Raw genomic sequence first — 15184 nt, forward strand, 5'->3', positions numbered from 1 at the left:
CACAATTAAACATATGGGCATTAAGATAATTGTCAGTTGTGTGTGTGTGTGTGTGTGTGTGTGTGTGTGTGTGTGTGTGTGTGTGTGTGTGTGTGTGTGTGTGTGTGCTTGGCTGAATCCTATCCATCTGTCTGACACACTAACACACACACACACACACATTCAGGCCTACACACCCTACAGCTCTCACTGAAAATACACATAAAAACACACTCAAGTTTAAATAAAACACTATAAATACACACTTCAGACATGGAGATATGAAGCCAGACACACACACACACACACACACACACACACACACACACATACACCTGTGCACCTGTCAGATACAGGTGTATCTTTGTGAGGACCCAAAAAATTAAAAAAATAAACCTTCGACGTGAGGACCTTTGGCAAAGTGGGGACATTTTTGGCCGGTTTTCACAAATTTAAAGGTCTTGTTGTGACCTGAAGACCTGGTTTTAGGGTGATAGAGTTAGTATTGGGTTTAATGTGTGTGTGAGTGAGACGAGGACAGATGGAGACCTTTAATGACTTAGAAAGGTAGACGCTGCCCTCAGCTGGCTGAAGGTAGAACTGCAAGAAAGAAAGAAAGACGATTTTTGTAAATAAAAGACGTTTTTTGTCATTTATATATGTAATCGTGTGTTTGATCAAGATCAGACATCAAATATCTACAAAAACAAAACATACACAAGCAGCTCATTCATATTATTTACATGTGTTTTCTCTAAAAGTCACAGAATCAATCAAATCAAATACTAAAATACTATAAAACTGATTTTGTGAGTGAGAATTTATATCTTTTTTAAACTCTTAACATTGAAACATTGACGATTAAATGTAGAAATATACAAACCTTAACAGAAAATATAGGACATATACTATTGTATATATATATATATATATATATATATATATATATATATATATATATGTTGTATCTTTATATAATTTGTGCATGTAGACATTTACACTATTTTCTATTATTTTTGCATGTTTTCTTCTCCTTATAATTATTCATGCTGTTTATTCATTTAAATAAATATATATATATATATATATATATATATATAATAAATCTTCAAGAAGTCCCTACAGGTTATTCTTTTTCCACCAGTTCATTTATTATGACGTTCCCTTATTATTATTCTTATTATATATATTTTATATTTATGAACAAAAACAAAAACAGTAAACTCATTTATCAGGTAAAATAGGTCGTAACTAATGTAAGAGTTATATGTTTGTTTTTAAGCAACGTTGGCAAAAAAAAAAAAAAAGTAGTGCACAGATGTTTTTATGAATGAATGAATTTATGGGTTTATTTGATTTGTTTTGTTTTAATTTAGTTGAAATTGCTTGTTGTTTTACACACTGATCAGGTGATAATCTTAATCTTCATCTTAATCTTAATCTTCCTCTTGTGTTTAATCCCAGGTGAGTTCTCACAGAGAGGACGGTGGTCTGCGCGGCGGACACTCGATGGCCGGTCAGGTGCCGGTGCCTCAGCTGCCCGTTCAGTCAGCGACCTCGCCAGATCTCAACCAGCCCGACCCTTACCGCGGTACGACATCACACACACACACACACACACACACACACACACACACACACACATTTATACACTTCATTATTCTGAGCATCAACAAAAACACCTTGGAAGTAATTGAAGAAAATAAGAAAAGCAGACCACAATTCAAATGTAAACAAAGATTAAAAACTGTCTCACTAAAATGATGTTATGATAGATAGATAGATAGATAGATAGATAGATAGATAGATAGATAGATAGATAGATAGATAGATAGATAGATAGATAGATTCGATTGTTTATTTTCTTCTGAATAAGAACATAATTTACCTAATTTAAATTCAATCTCATTTTCTCGTAGACTTCACTTAAAAAAAACTGAGTTATTTTGGGGTCAGTGTTAGGGTCGCCCCCTGGTGGCCAACTGCTGCTTCCATCATACTTCTTGGGCCAGAACTCTATATACGTTTATTTTAAAGCACATTTCTTGTTAAACCGAGGACATTTCTGGTGTGTTTATGTGCCGACGATGTTGCGACGTTATGTGGTAAAAAGCCTTTATCTTAACCTATAGACGATAACATTTCGCCGTTTGTTCAGATGCTTATTGAAAACGTTGGTCCTGACTCAAAAAGAACTAGTAGTATTAAATTGACTAATTGCTTATATTTATAACCTAGAAAATGGTTATCATCAAACTGTTATTGCTCATTTACAGCAAATATCACATGATATCACATCAATGTAAACATCCATAGATGTTTAAATAAATCATAGATAGATAGAATCTCATTTTCCCATAGACCTTTAAGTAATTTTTTGTTGCTCATTTACAGTAAAACATGATATCACATTAAGGAAAACATCCATAGATGTTTAAATAAATCATAGATAGATAGATAGATAGATAGATAGATAGATAGATAGATAGATGGATAGATAGATAGATAGATAGATAGATAGATAGATAGATAGAATCTCTTTTTCCCATAGACCTTAAAGTATTTTTTTTGTTGCTCATTTACAGTAAAAACATATCACATTAATGAAAACATCCATAGATGTTTAAATAAATCATAGATAGATAGATAGAATCTCTTTTTCCCATAGACCTTTAAGTAATTTTTTTGTTGCTCATTTACAGTAAAAACATATCACATTAATGAAAAACATCCATAGATGTTTAAATAAATCATAGATAGATAGATGGATAGATATAATCTATTTTTCCCATAGACCTTAAAGTAAAACGTTGTTGCTCATTTACACTAAAAACGTGATATCACATTAATGAAAACATCAATAGATGTTTAAATAAATCATAGATAGATAGAATCTCATTTTCCCATAGACCTTTCAGTAATTTTTTGTTGCTCATTTACAGTAAAAACGTGATATCACATTGATGAAAACATCCATAGATGTTTAAATAAATCATAGATAGATAGATGGATAGATAGAATCTCTTTTTCCCATAGACCTTAAAGTCAACTCTTGTTGCTCTTCTACAGTAAAAACATGACATCACATTAATGAAAACATCCATAAATGTTTAAATAAATCATAGATAGATAGATAGATAGATAGAATCTCATTTTCCCATAGACCTTTAAGTCAACTCTTGTTGCTCATTTACACAAAAACATGATATCACAACGATGAAAACGTACCATAAAGGTGCAAATAAGTGTTGTAAATGTAATTCTCTACTTACTAAATGTTATTAAGATGCAGTTTAGTTTTAGGTGATAACGTGTGAGTAATTCACATTTTAGATGATTAACTTATAGAGAACAGAACGTGTTTCAGACCTCAGCTGGGAAAACTGTGTGTGTGTGTGTGTGTGTGTGTGTGTGTCATATGGAAGTGGAGGGTATATGAGTGAGCAGTGGAGCAAATTAGCCCTGAGTTGGTTTTTTAAAGGCTGAAAATAAGTTTGCTGGCAGCAAAGTTGAGCCAGCGGCAACTTCAGCCAAGTGTGTAATGAGTGACACACACACACACACCACACACACAACACACACACTCACACACACACACTTCAGAGCGTGCGTCGAGGCTGTAAATAAAGGATATTAAATCGTTCCTGGCAGGAAAAGTTAGTGCTTTGGCAGAGCCGCGGCTTCCTCAGGTCTTTAATTTTTCAAAATTTATGAACAATAAAGGTTGGATTTGTATTAAATTTGTCATTTTATGAGATTTTTATCTCTCTCTCCAGGAGCTCGGGTGGTTTTAAACTCAATATAACTACATGTGCATAACTTAAAGGGGGCTGCATTTGTCTAAACTTTGCACAGCACTAAAGGGAGGAAAAACCCCCCCCCATAAATCCTGAGGTGTGGAATAATCCACTACAGCCTAACGTCCATCAAACACAGCTACTGGACTGTTAAATATGACTTTATTTTTAGTCTGTTTATCGGAAATGAGAGTTAATTAATGATACAGTTTAAATTTGAGACATTTCTGCTTCTGTCTTAATCAAACACACATATATTTACATTCTCTATTAGTTTTTTAATTAAAGAAGAAAACACGTTTCTCTGTATATTTCTAAATAGTCGGTTGTGCCACCTGACATTTTTTTGTTGTGAAGTTAAAAATACTGTTAAAAAATTGAGTTAAAACTGTTATAATAGTTATTCGATATATGAGACATGTTCAAACACGTTGTTCTGGACTCAAAAATATGCATTACATCTATTTTGAAAATACTTTTTAAAAATACCTTTTTTTTTTTTAAGCTTTATTTGTCATTGACCTGCATAGTAATATATATATAAAATAACATTATTAATGTAATTTTACTAAAGTCAAAACACACTATTTAAGTCAATAAAAACCAGAGTCTGGATGTTGATGCATCAATAAATGACCTCACTGTGAATGTGTGTGGGCAGGGTTTTCTCTGTGCAATGCATTGTGGGACACGTAATAATTGCCAATATTCAATTATACATTTACTCTCTCTCTCTTTTTAAATTTGCATATTTGTTGTATAATATTCTCCGGGACAGAAATGATAGGCTATATAAATAAATAAATAAATAAATAAACGGACAACGGTGGGTTGTTTTTTTTGTCGTTGCCGTGGTTACGCCGAGGCGTTCAGGGACACAAAGTGACTTTTCACCGTTTTTTTTTAAATGAAGCCGTTTTTTATGCACAAACACATTGTACGGAAAGAGACGTACAAACGTCAACACACACATCAACACATTAACGCTCACAGCCGCGCACAGAATGCCTCCAGTCAGGCGAACGGAGATTCAAAATGGCCGACACTCGGAAATGTGTGTGTGTGTGTGTGTGTGATGTTGGCAGTGTCCCAGTGACAGATCCATACAGACGTGGTATAAAGACTGCAGTGTTCAGCTGACGAGAGAGAGAGAGAGAGAGCGGCGCCATCTTGGGGGTCGACCTGAGAATTAACCGTCGACAGATTTTTGCTTTCGTGAATCTGAATTTTTTCCCTGCGTTATTTTACTGAAAAAGGGTTAAAACTTCATTTGTTGACTTATGTGGAAACTCACATTTACTGACTTACGTCCACTCAAATAATATCAGTTTTTTTTGTTTTCTTTTAATTGAGGACAGCAAAAGTGAGAGATTATAGTTAAATTTACATGCGCTTCAATCCAGATTAAAGAGGATATTTTTGGATGGTGGGATTCTAGAGACAATTCCTGAATAAAGGCAGTTTCAAACTTTTATTTTTAGGGTTAAAACTTCATTTGTTGACTGTGTGAAAACTCACATTTACTTACTTAGGTCCAAACAAATATCTGTTTTTTTTTTGTTTTTTTTAAATTGAGGACAGCAAAATGGAGAGATTATAGTTCAATTTACAGGCGCTTCAATCCAGATTAAAGAGGATATTTTGGGGTTAAAACTTCACTTGTTGACCGTGTAGAAACTCACATTTACGTCCACACAAAATAACAAACAGTAAAACGGAGAGACTGTGGTTTCAGTTTACAGACGATTAAATCCAGATTATAGAGGTTTTCCTTGTGGATGTTTTATTTTGTGCAGTAAAACTTTTATTTTGAACCCTCAGGCGTCATTATTGACATTTTTGTCCATTTAGGAAAATGTGTCCCTCTTGATCTGACCATCATCACGTCTTTGTTAGCATGTAGCACACAAAGTCTTTCTCTTGACAAATTCAGGAATTCAAATTACAATTTTTCTGATGGATCAATAAAAAAAAGTTACTCTCAAGTCCAAAAAATGGGACAAATTCATATTTTTTCAGCTTTTTTTTCTGCATAAATCTCTAAAACAACAAAACTAACAAACATTGATTCAACCATTTTTAAGGGATTTTGACCCTTTACATTCAAATTGATATCATAGTGTGTACTTTAAAGGCGCCATATGTAAGAATGTGGCCAAAAACAGTTACTACATTCAAATTCTTTTTAGGTTATTGTTTTCTGACGTAACTGGCAACCCGTGGTTGCTCGGCAGCTTAGACTCTACTGACTGCAATGATTGGTAGACGGCGGTAGGTGGCGCCACATGACGCCAAAAACACGATTTCAAAACATAAACATGATTTGCAGTCTGCAAAATATTATTTTTAAATGCAAATATTTTGGCTGTACTGTTGTTGTTGTTGGTGATTTTATGGCCAGTTGATTTAGATTTATTACATAATTCACCTTTAATTAATTTAATTAAGTCAAGATTATAAAAGTGTAGGGCAACATATTGAAATATAAACATAGAATTATTGATACGTTTGCTGAATCAAGTGTTTTCTGTTCATTTGGATTTATAACAACTTTCTTATATCGGGCAAAAATCATGAATTGTGTTGTCATGTATGTTTACGTTAATAAATATAATCAATAGAATCATTTTTCAAATCAATAGTTTATGTTTTAACGACGTGCTTTTTAAAAAGCAGTGCTATCATAAGCCTGTGATGATCAGCGTGATGTAAAACCCTGATGTAAACACTTTATTTGCCGTCTCGGGAGATTCTGCACCTGCTTCTCTTAAATAAAAACCAGAAATGCGACTTCAGTTGCTCGCGCAGCACAGTGTCGTCTCATCTGGAACGTTACGTTAAATGTTTTTTCTTAGAAGTGAAACCTCAGTTTTTCTCAGAGCTGAATAAGTCGTTTTTTTTTTTTTATTATTAAATGTCCGAGTGTTCTAGAAAAACAGTTTCTGACTTTGCTGTTTTTTATTTATTTATTAAACATGTGCTTAAATGTCAGCGATTAAAGTTGCACAGGGTTAGCGTTTCGGAAAAAGTCGGAAAAAACACGGAAGCTAACGCATCTCGCGCTAGACGTTGTTAGCGATACCGGTCGATCGCAACCGTGGTTGTAAATAACTGTAATGTTCCTGAAGCACGTGACCACGTCTATGACTAACACGACTGTGTGCTAGCTTAAAAAAATGAGAAGTTTACAAGAAATCTGTGGCCTGTTGCTTCAGGCTAGCTCTTCCCCATTTCTGTTAGCATTAGCGTTAGAAGTAACACTGGGTAGTAATATGTAATTTGTAAATAATTGTAATGTTCCTGAAGCACATGACCACGTCTATGACTAACACGACTACATTCACAATAACGTAAACATCTTGTCTGAAGCGACTAAAAAACTAAAAAACGCGGGGATGAATTAGCCTCTTTACGGCTAATATTTTGGGAATTTCCAGTGTTGACCGTGGAAATTTTTTGACCCATGATGTTGCTACAAACTGCCATAGATTGGTTACAATCCGACAATCTACGACTGAATTTTACATCGCAATTAGCACGTTTTGGGCTAATCTTTGCTAACATATTAGCTTAGTCAGAACCATTTCTCCACGTGAACCGTTTACTTGCAGTCAAGCACAGTTTGAACAAACAAGGGTTCCCCAAACTCCCTTGAAATACTTAAAAAAACAATAACTCAGGTCATTGAAAGTGCTTGAATTCATCGAGCTATCGAGCAAATTGAGTCCTTGAATTTGAGGGAATTTAGTCCTGGAAAGTCCTTGAATTTGATAAAGCGTTTGTTTTCACTCACTTAGGCTAAAATCATAAATTTAAGTAAAATTAGCTACGTTGACACAAGTTAAAGTTTACATCTTGTAAACGCCCTGTTTCTTAAACTCAATCACCTCGTTAGCATAAAACATGACGGATTAGTCCTTTAAATACCCAAAGTTCAAACATTATTCCCGGTTATTTTTCTATTAAAAGTTAAAATAAGACTCTACAAAGACATTTAAACAAAAAAGTTGCACAGGGTTAGCATTTCGGAAGTCGGATAAAAACACGGAAGCTAACGTATCTCGTTCTAGACATCGTTAGCTTCCGAGTGGGAAATTTCCGAGTTCCTTCTACAAATGGAACGCGCCATTACACGTATATAACTCCTCCCCCTTTCTCTCCTCACTCCGCCCCCCCTCCCACAGCTCTGTCCGGAGCCCTTCAGGGTCAGAGCGCCTCCTCCGTCAGCTCCGAGATCAAGTCCGAGGACGAGGGCGACGAGAACCTGCTGCAGGACTCCAAGAACATGGACCCCAAGAAGGAGGACATGGATAAGGACCTCAAAGCTCTTGATAGGTCAGGATCTACGTAACCCCCCCCCCTCCTTCAAATACTCAGAATTCCTGGTTCTTTCTTTCTCTTAAAAGTTAAAACTAGACTCATCACACAGACATTTAAACTGGGCTTTCGTCCTCGTGTCCTTCCCTCGCCCTCCTTGACCTTGTGTTTGTAATCGGTCACCGTAGCAACAACGACGACGAGGACCTGACCCCCGAGCAGAAGATGGAGCGCGAGCGAGAACGGAGGATGGCTAACAACGCGCGGGAGCGTCTGCGCGTGCGCGACATCAACGAGGCGTTCAAGGAGCTGGGCAGGATGGTCCAGCTGCACCTGAAGAGCGACAAGCCTCAGACCAAGTTACTGATCCTGCACCAGGCCGTCGCCGTCATCCTCAGTCTGGAGCAACAAGTCCGAGGTCAGTTACAACCACGGAAAACACAGAATAATCGCCTAACAAAAAGCTAGATTTATTATAACTCTGCCTCCGTCCCAATACCTCCCCCTTAAAATTGACCCTTGGTTTTGAGCGCCCTCAACTGTAAATTCCCCTCGTTGAGGGAAGTGGTATTGGGACGCCACTACAAATTAGCGTAATGAATGTAGCGAACGTGCTAACCTACGTTGACAATTCTACCGGTGGAGCGTGCTAATATTCTCATTCAGTAAATCCATTATCATCCCTTAAATAACCATATTATATCCATTAAAAAAACAGATTATATACAGTATATCCATTAAATAACCAGATTATATTCATTAAATAACCAGATTATATACAGTATATCCATTAAATAACCAGATTATATTCATTAAATAACCAGATTATATTCAATAAATAACCAGATTATATACAATATATCCATTAAATAACCAGATTATATTCATTAAATAACCAGATTATACACAGTATATCCATTAAATAACCAGATTATATACAGTATATCCATTAAATAACCAGATTATATGCATTAAATAACCAGATTATACACAGTATATCCATTAAATAATCAGATTATATACAGTATATCCATTAAATAACCAGATTATATGCATTAAATAACCAGATTATACACAGTATATCCATTAAATAACCAGATTATATACAGTATATCCATTAAATAACCAGATGATATGCATTAAATAACCAGATTATACACAGTATATCCATTAAATAACCAGATTATACACAGTATATACATTAGATAACCAGATTATATACAGTATTTCCATTAAATAACCAGATTATATACACTATATCCATTAAATAACTAGATTATATTATTAAATAAACAGATTATATACAATATATCCATTAAATAACCAGATTATATACAGTATATCCATTAAATAACCAGATTATATCCATTAAATAACCAGATTTTATACAAAATATCCATTAAATAACCAGATTATATTTATTAAATAACCAGATTATATACAGTATAGTGATGTAAATATACATCACCAAAATTGATCCTAAAACATTATTTTAAACACAGAAATCAATAAATAACACGTTTGAATTTAGAGATTGAGGCAGCGGTGGATCAGCAGCTGCTGTGCGATGTGACGTCAAATCGACAGTTTTCTCTATGGACTTGGGTGCGGCGACCAAAAAGTTCATAAAGTGACTCAAACTTTAGTTTCCTGTTTTGAAAAGGCTGTATTTTGATCTATGTGCTTTTTAAATACCCTGAGAGCACTTGCACTGCTCCAGTGCGTCCACTAGAGGGCAGCGATGGCAGCTGTTGAACCAGGTTTGGAGTTTCTGACCCTCATATGGCTTCACTCTCTCTGTTGTGTAACACGTTCTTCTTCCTCTGGTTTCCTCCAGAGAGGAACCTGAACCCTAAGGCGGCCTGTCTGAAGCGCCGCGAGGAGGAGAAAGTGACCGTGGCGTCGGACGGGACTCCGCTGTCGCTGGCCGCCGCCCACCACGCCGCCTCCGCCGCCATGGGCGACGGGTCCAACCCCCTGGGACAAATGTAAAACGCAGCGCCATCTCCTCCTCCTCCTCCTCCTCCTCCTCCTCCTCCTCCCTGAATGGTCAGAAGATTTCACTTATAAACTAATCTGCTGTTGTACCTTTAACCTTTAAAAGCATAGAAAAAAAAAACAATAATCCATAAACTTTCAATCATTCCACAAAAAGATTTGGAACGATCAAAATAAGTTTAAGAGTTTAAGAGTTTTGAATCTCAGGTCATCAGTCGTCCATCATTTTGATCAACAATATGTTCCTGCAGACAAAATCACAACACAACTGGAAATATACAGTCCATTAAATAACCAGATTATATCCATTAAATAACCAGATTATATTCATTAAATAACCAGATTATATCCATTGAATAACCCGATTTTATAGAATATATGTTAAATAACCAAATTATATCCATTTACTAACCAGATTATATCCATTAAATAACCAGATTATATACAGTATATACATCAAATAACCAGATTATATCCATTAAATAACCAGATTTTATAGAATATATGTTAAATAACCAAATTATATCCATTTACTAACCAGATATATCCATTAAATAACCGGATTATATACAGTATATCCAATAAATAACCAGATTATATACATTAGATAACCAGATTATATACAGTATATCCATTAAATAACCAGATTATATACAATATATACGTTAAATATCCAGATTTTATACAGTATATACATTAAGTAACCAGATTATATCCATTAAATAACCAGATTATATACAATAAAGAAATGATATAACCAGATTATATCCATTAAATAACCAGATTATATACAGTATATCCATTAAATAACCAGATTATATACAATATACGTTAAATATCCACATTTTATACAGTATATACATTAAGTAACCAGATTATATCCATTTAATAACCAGATTATATACAATAAAGCAATTATATAACCATATTGTATCCATTAAGTAACCAGATTATATACAGTAAAGCAATTATATAACTAGATCATATCCATTAAATAACCAGATTATATACAGTAAAGCCATTATATAACCAGATTATGTACATTAAATGACCAGATTATATACAGTATATACATCAAATAACCAGATTATATACAGTATGTACTTTAAATAACCAGATTATATTTAGTGTGATATTACTATTTACAGTTTAAAGCAGGATTAGATATAGATTTATGAGGAATAAAATCCAGATGTGTTGTTATTTTTGCTGCTGAAACTTAATTTTTTTTTAGTTAAAACCTTAACAAACAATAAGTTTATCATTTTAATAAATGATAGATGAATTAAATAAATTGGCTGATTCCTGACAGTGAAAGTCTGTCGGAGCGTAACCATGACGATGATGATGATGATGACGATGATGATGATGTAGCTGTTTAAAAACAGAAGCCAGTACATGAGTTAGGTTCTGTCTGGTGTGGGTACATTTGAACAACAGATTGGCCGTAAGTGTGATTTTTAACGTGTGTTTTTTGTGTTTGTCTCCGTTTGTCCTGTTGTTTTTGTTGATGTTTTTACTGTAGTACATTTATATGTATATATGTATATGTACATATATACATATATATGTGTGTATATAATGTATAATGTGTATTTCTGGGCTTGGACACTGTTGGAGTTTGACAGTGTAGCTGAGTGTGTTTCCCCTGTGTTCGTTCTGAGGAATCACAAGGTCAGAGATAACATTGACCTATGATGAAACCTCACATAGTTTCACAGTGAAGTAGAGCAGAGTAGTTTTTATTCACACAGTCCAGCTTTGGGCTCAGTTTCAGGTTAATTTCTCCAACTTATCTTCTCTTATAATATTTGTTTTTTGGAGTCTAGGTTTTCTGTTACATGAGCAGGATTTAACGTTCCTAATTTATGTGCCTATAAACGGACTTTTACTGTAACGATAACTATAACTGCTGCTGATATCTTAGCCAGGACTCCCTTGTAAAAGAGATCCTTGATCTCAGTGACACATCGACTTAAATGAAGCCTAAATCAAATCAAATTAAAGGAAACGTTATCGGAAAAAAATGGAAAAAATTACCAAATTTGTATAGTTATTTGTATATAATTACTATTATTCTCCATTTAGTGCAGTCTGGGGCTTCAGGTATCAACCGGTTATTCTCATATTTTGTTCCATGTGTTTTTCCTGAAATTTAAAGCTAAGTTTAAAAAGAAAAAACTACTATAAATAATAATTTTATGAAACTCTAACGTGCGATTCAGTAAAAGTGGCAAAAACTAAAATCGGAGACCTTCAATAACCGGTGGTCAAAAAATACATCTATGTTTTTTGTAGAAACGACCAGCATAGAAAATGCGCTGTTATATAATATAGTTTTCCTGTGTTCATTTTGATTTTAGGTGTTATTTTTAGCGTAATCGGTGTTGAACAATAAAGATTTATTCTATTCTACTCTAAACATTCAGAACTTTTGTGTGTTATTTAAAATTGACACAAAGTTCAGAAATAGTAAAAGTTTGCATCGTTACGTTAGATTAGAACAACGCTCGTATTTACGTATTTATATTACGTCATTATAGCAAAATAACTTTCAGAGTGTGAATATGTTGGAATCTTAATGAAATGCTAAGAACTTAGAATGGTGCGAAACACCTATAATATGTTTATATTTTCCTGAAGAAGTCCGTCTACCTAAGTGATTTTTGAGGGTCCTTGAATGCATGAAAAATTAGTTTTTCCCAACATTTATTGATTTGGAGGACAAACAAACTTCATATTTTGACCCTGTTGTGTGGCATAGTAATACATTCAGCCACCAGGGGGGCAACTCGTTAAAATTTAGACTGAGTTTAACTTTTTCCATGTGCGTGTTTCTTTGCGGTGTGCGCTAACGTGCGCGCTAACTCTTGTCCTCTCTCGCTCCGTCCAGGTCTAAGGTGCCAGAGTTCATCAAGATGATGAGCGACCACTTCCTCTGACGTCGTTTCCATGACAACCCGGCAATCAGACCTGCTATTGCTTCAAGCCTGACCAATCAGACCCGCCTTCTTTTCCTTCTCCTCTCCTCGTTTGTCGTCTACGATCCTCTTCCCTCCTTCCTCTTCGCCCTCTTTGTCTCCCTCTTCCTGTCGAGAACACGAACTGCAGCGTCGTCGTCGTCGTCGTCGTCGGACGCTCGTTTCCGTCACTTTTGCATCATCAGCAGCAGCAGCAAGCGAAGTGGAACCGGAGGCTGTTGTTTTCCGTGCGGAGACATTCACAGAAAACGCTTTTGTTTACGCGCAAAGTGACGCCAACGGACAAAAAAAACAGTCTGCGGAACCGTGTCGTTGAAGGAATTCTCCTCGTGCTACTTTGTTTTGTTTTGAGCATTCCCACGTTTAACGAACAAAGGGTTCTACTATATTATACATATGCGAAAAAGGGAAGAAAAAAAATTACGAAAAACCTTGTTTTTATTAAAAAAGTGCAACTGGATGCGGGCGGCGAGGAGGCTAGGGACGTTCAGAACGGAACAAAAAACATATCACAAAGTGTTTCAAGAGATTTTTTTTGTTTGTTTGTTTGTTTTTAAACACGACAACACTGCGCGGCGGTTGTTGGAGGTTAAATCTGACGCCACACTGTGGACAAAAGCTGTGCCGCGATCTCCTCTTGGATGCAAACCAGTCGCGTAGACACAGCAAAGCTAACAAAGCTACCGTTGGGAATCGTTGCCGGGGGGAAAGTATTTGGCTGTGCACTCGTGTACATCCTCCACACATCTTCAACAAGTACAAAAGTAGAATGAATGAATGAATGAAGAGGTTGGGAAGCAAATCCCAATATTTTTTTTGGGTTTCCCGAGTGATCCGAACAAAAATGAAGTTCACAAATGCTTTTTGACTATCATAGATAAGTAAAGAGGGGCTCAACGATAATTAAAAAAAGGGGGCGACTTTTCATTCCCGCCAAAATGTTTAGATTGTGTTTAAAGTGTTTAAAATCAGCAATTTTACGGTTTTGTATTTCTATCAGTGCATTGTGCCAGATGTACTTTTTGTCCGTCTTTGAAAGTGTAAAGAAAGTTTTTTTTTTTTAGTATCAACGCAACCCCCTTTTTTTCCGGACGGTTGTGCCCACGAGTACCCGGGCGTATCTGCCCGGGAGGTGGAGAGGATCGATCGGTCGATCATCGAACCGATAATTAACGAATCGACCGGGTGTTTTTTTTGAGGATTCCAGGAGAAAGATGGCGAGCGAGACATATGCAGTACCTTCTGAAAGCGTGTACGTCCAATCCCTTTCTCGACACTTCCATCCGATGTAGCCGAAAAGCTCCAGGACAAATCCCCAAAGTGGAGTGGATTTGGACTTATTTTGGTCAGATATCTCGGGCGAGTTGTGGGTCAAGAATATGCACCAGATGAAACGGTTTGACGGGCCGGACTGAGCACTGAAGTGAATTCTATTCCACATTTAGCACATTCCCTGACTTGTAGTCTACTTGAATCGAGTGCTGCCGATGCCCCCGAAGGCCTGAACTGCAGGAGGTGGCGGTGGTGGTGGTGGTGGGGGGGGGGGGGGGGTAAGGATTGGGGCAGGGCCTCAATCCAGAGGAATTAAGGCTCAATAGAGATTAAAAGTCTGAATGTTTAGCACGGGAACAATCATTGGGTGACGGGGTGTTTCTGTTTCTGTTTCAGTTGGGTGGCCAAGCAGTGGAAACTCTTTGGGTGTCTCTTTGGGGCCCAATTCCAATTCCTATCTTAACCCTCAAGCTCAACCCTTAATCGTAACCGGCCCTCAAAACCAAGCGTTGAGGGTCATTTTGTCACTTAGAAATGGGACACCCCTTAAATGCAGATACGTCTTCAGACTGTAGGGGGCAGAATAACCGCGAAAGCTGCTGCGTCCAGTCTGTCAACTCCAAAAAAAGAAGAAGACGAAGAACACATTTACGTCAGGATTATTTATTACGATCCGTTTGTCGGTCAAGTTATTAAGTTGTCAGTTAGTTATAAGATGATACTCGTACAAATATTCAGCTGACAGTTAGCACACACCACGACTTATTGACAAAAGATCGTAAAATTAAAATAAACGTTACGCAACAATGACGTCATTAATCCATAATATGGGCCTAAACT

The 15184-nt window shown here is 36.1% G+C and overlaps 1 protein-coding gene across 1 annotated transcript in view; it reads left to right on the top strand.

The window, feature by feature from the left end:
- LOC310944315 (transcription factor 4-like) overlaps window positions 1-14553 on the top strand; it is a 73080-nt gene extending 58527 nt beyond the window's left edge. Inside the window, exons 10-14 of the mRNA XM_083910062.1 lie at window positions 1444-1570; window positions 7961-8111; window positions 8282-8511; window positions 9931-10081; window positions 12985-14553. Of these exons, the coding sequence (XP_083766188.1) occupies window positions 1444-1570; window positions 7961-8111; window positions 8282-8511; window positions 9931-10081; window positions 12985-13033 (708 nt within the window). The 3' untranslated portion in view covers window positions 13034-14553. The remainder of the gene's footprint in view (window positions 1-1443; window positions 1571-7960; window positions 8112-8281; window positions 8512-9930; window positions 10082-12984) is intronic.
- Window positions 14554-15184: the final 631 nt, after the last annotated feature.

This window comes from Microchirus variegatus, assembly GCF_963457635.1.
Source record: "Microchirus variegatus genome assembly, chromosome: 1".
Lineage (NCBI taxonomy): Eukaryota > Metazoa > Chordata > Actinopteri > Pleuronectiformes > Soleidae > Microchirus > Microchirus variegatus.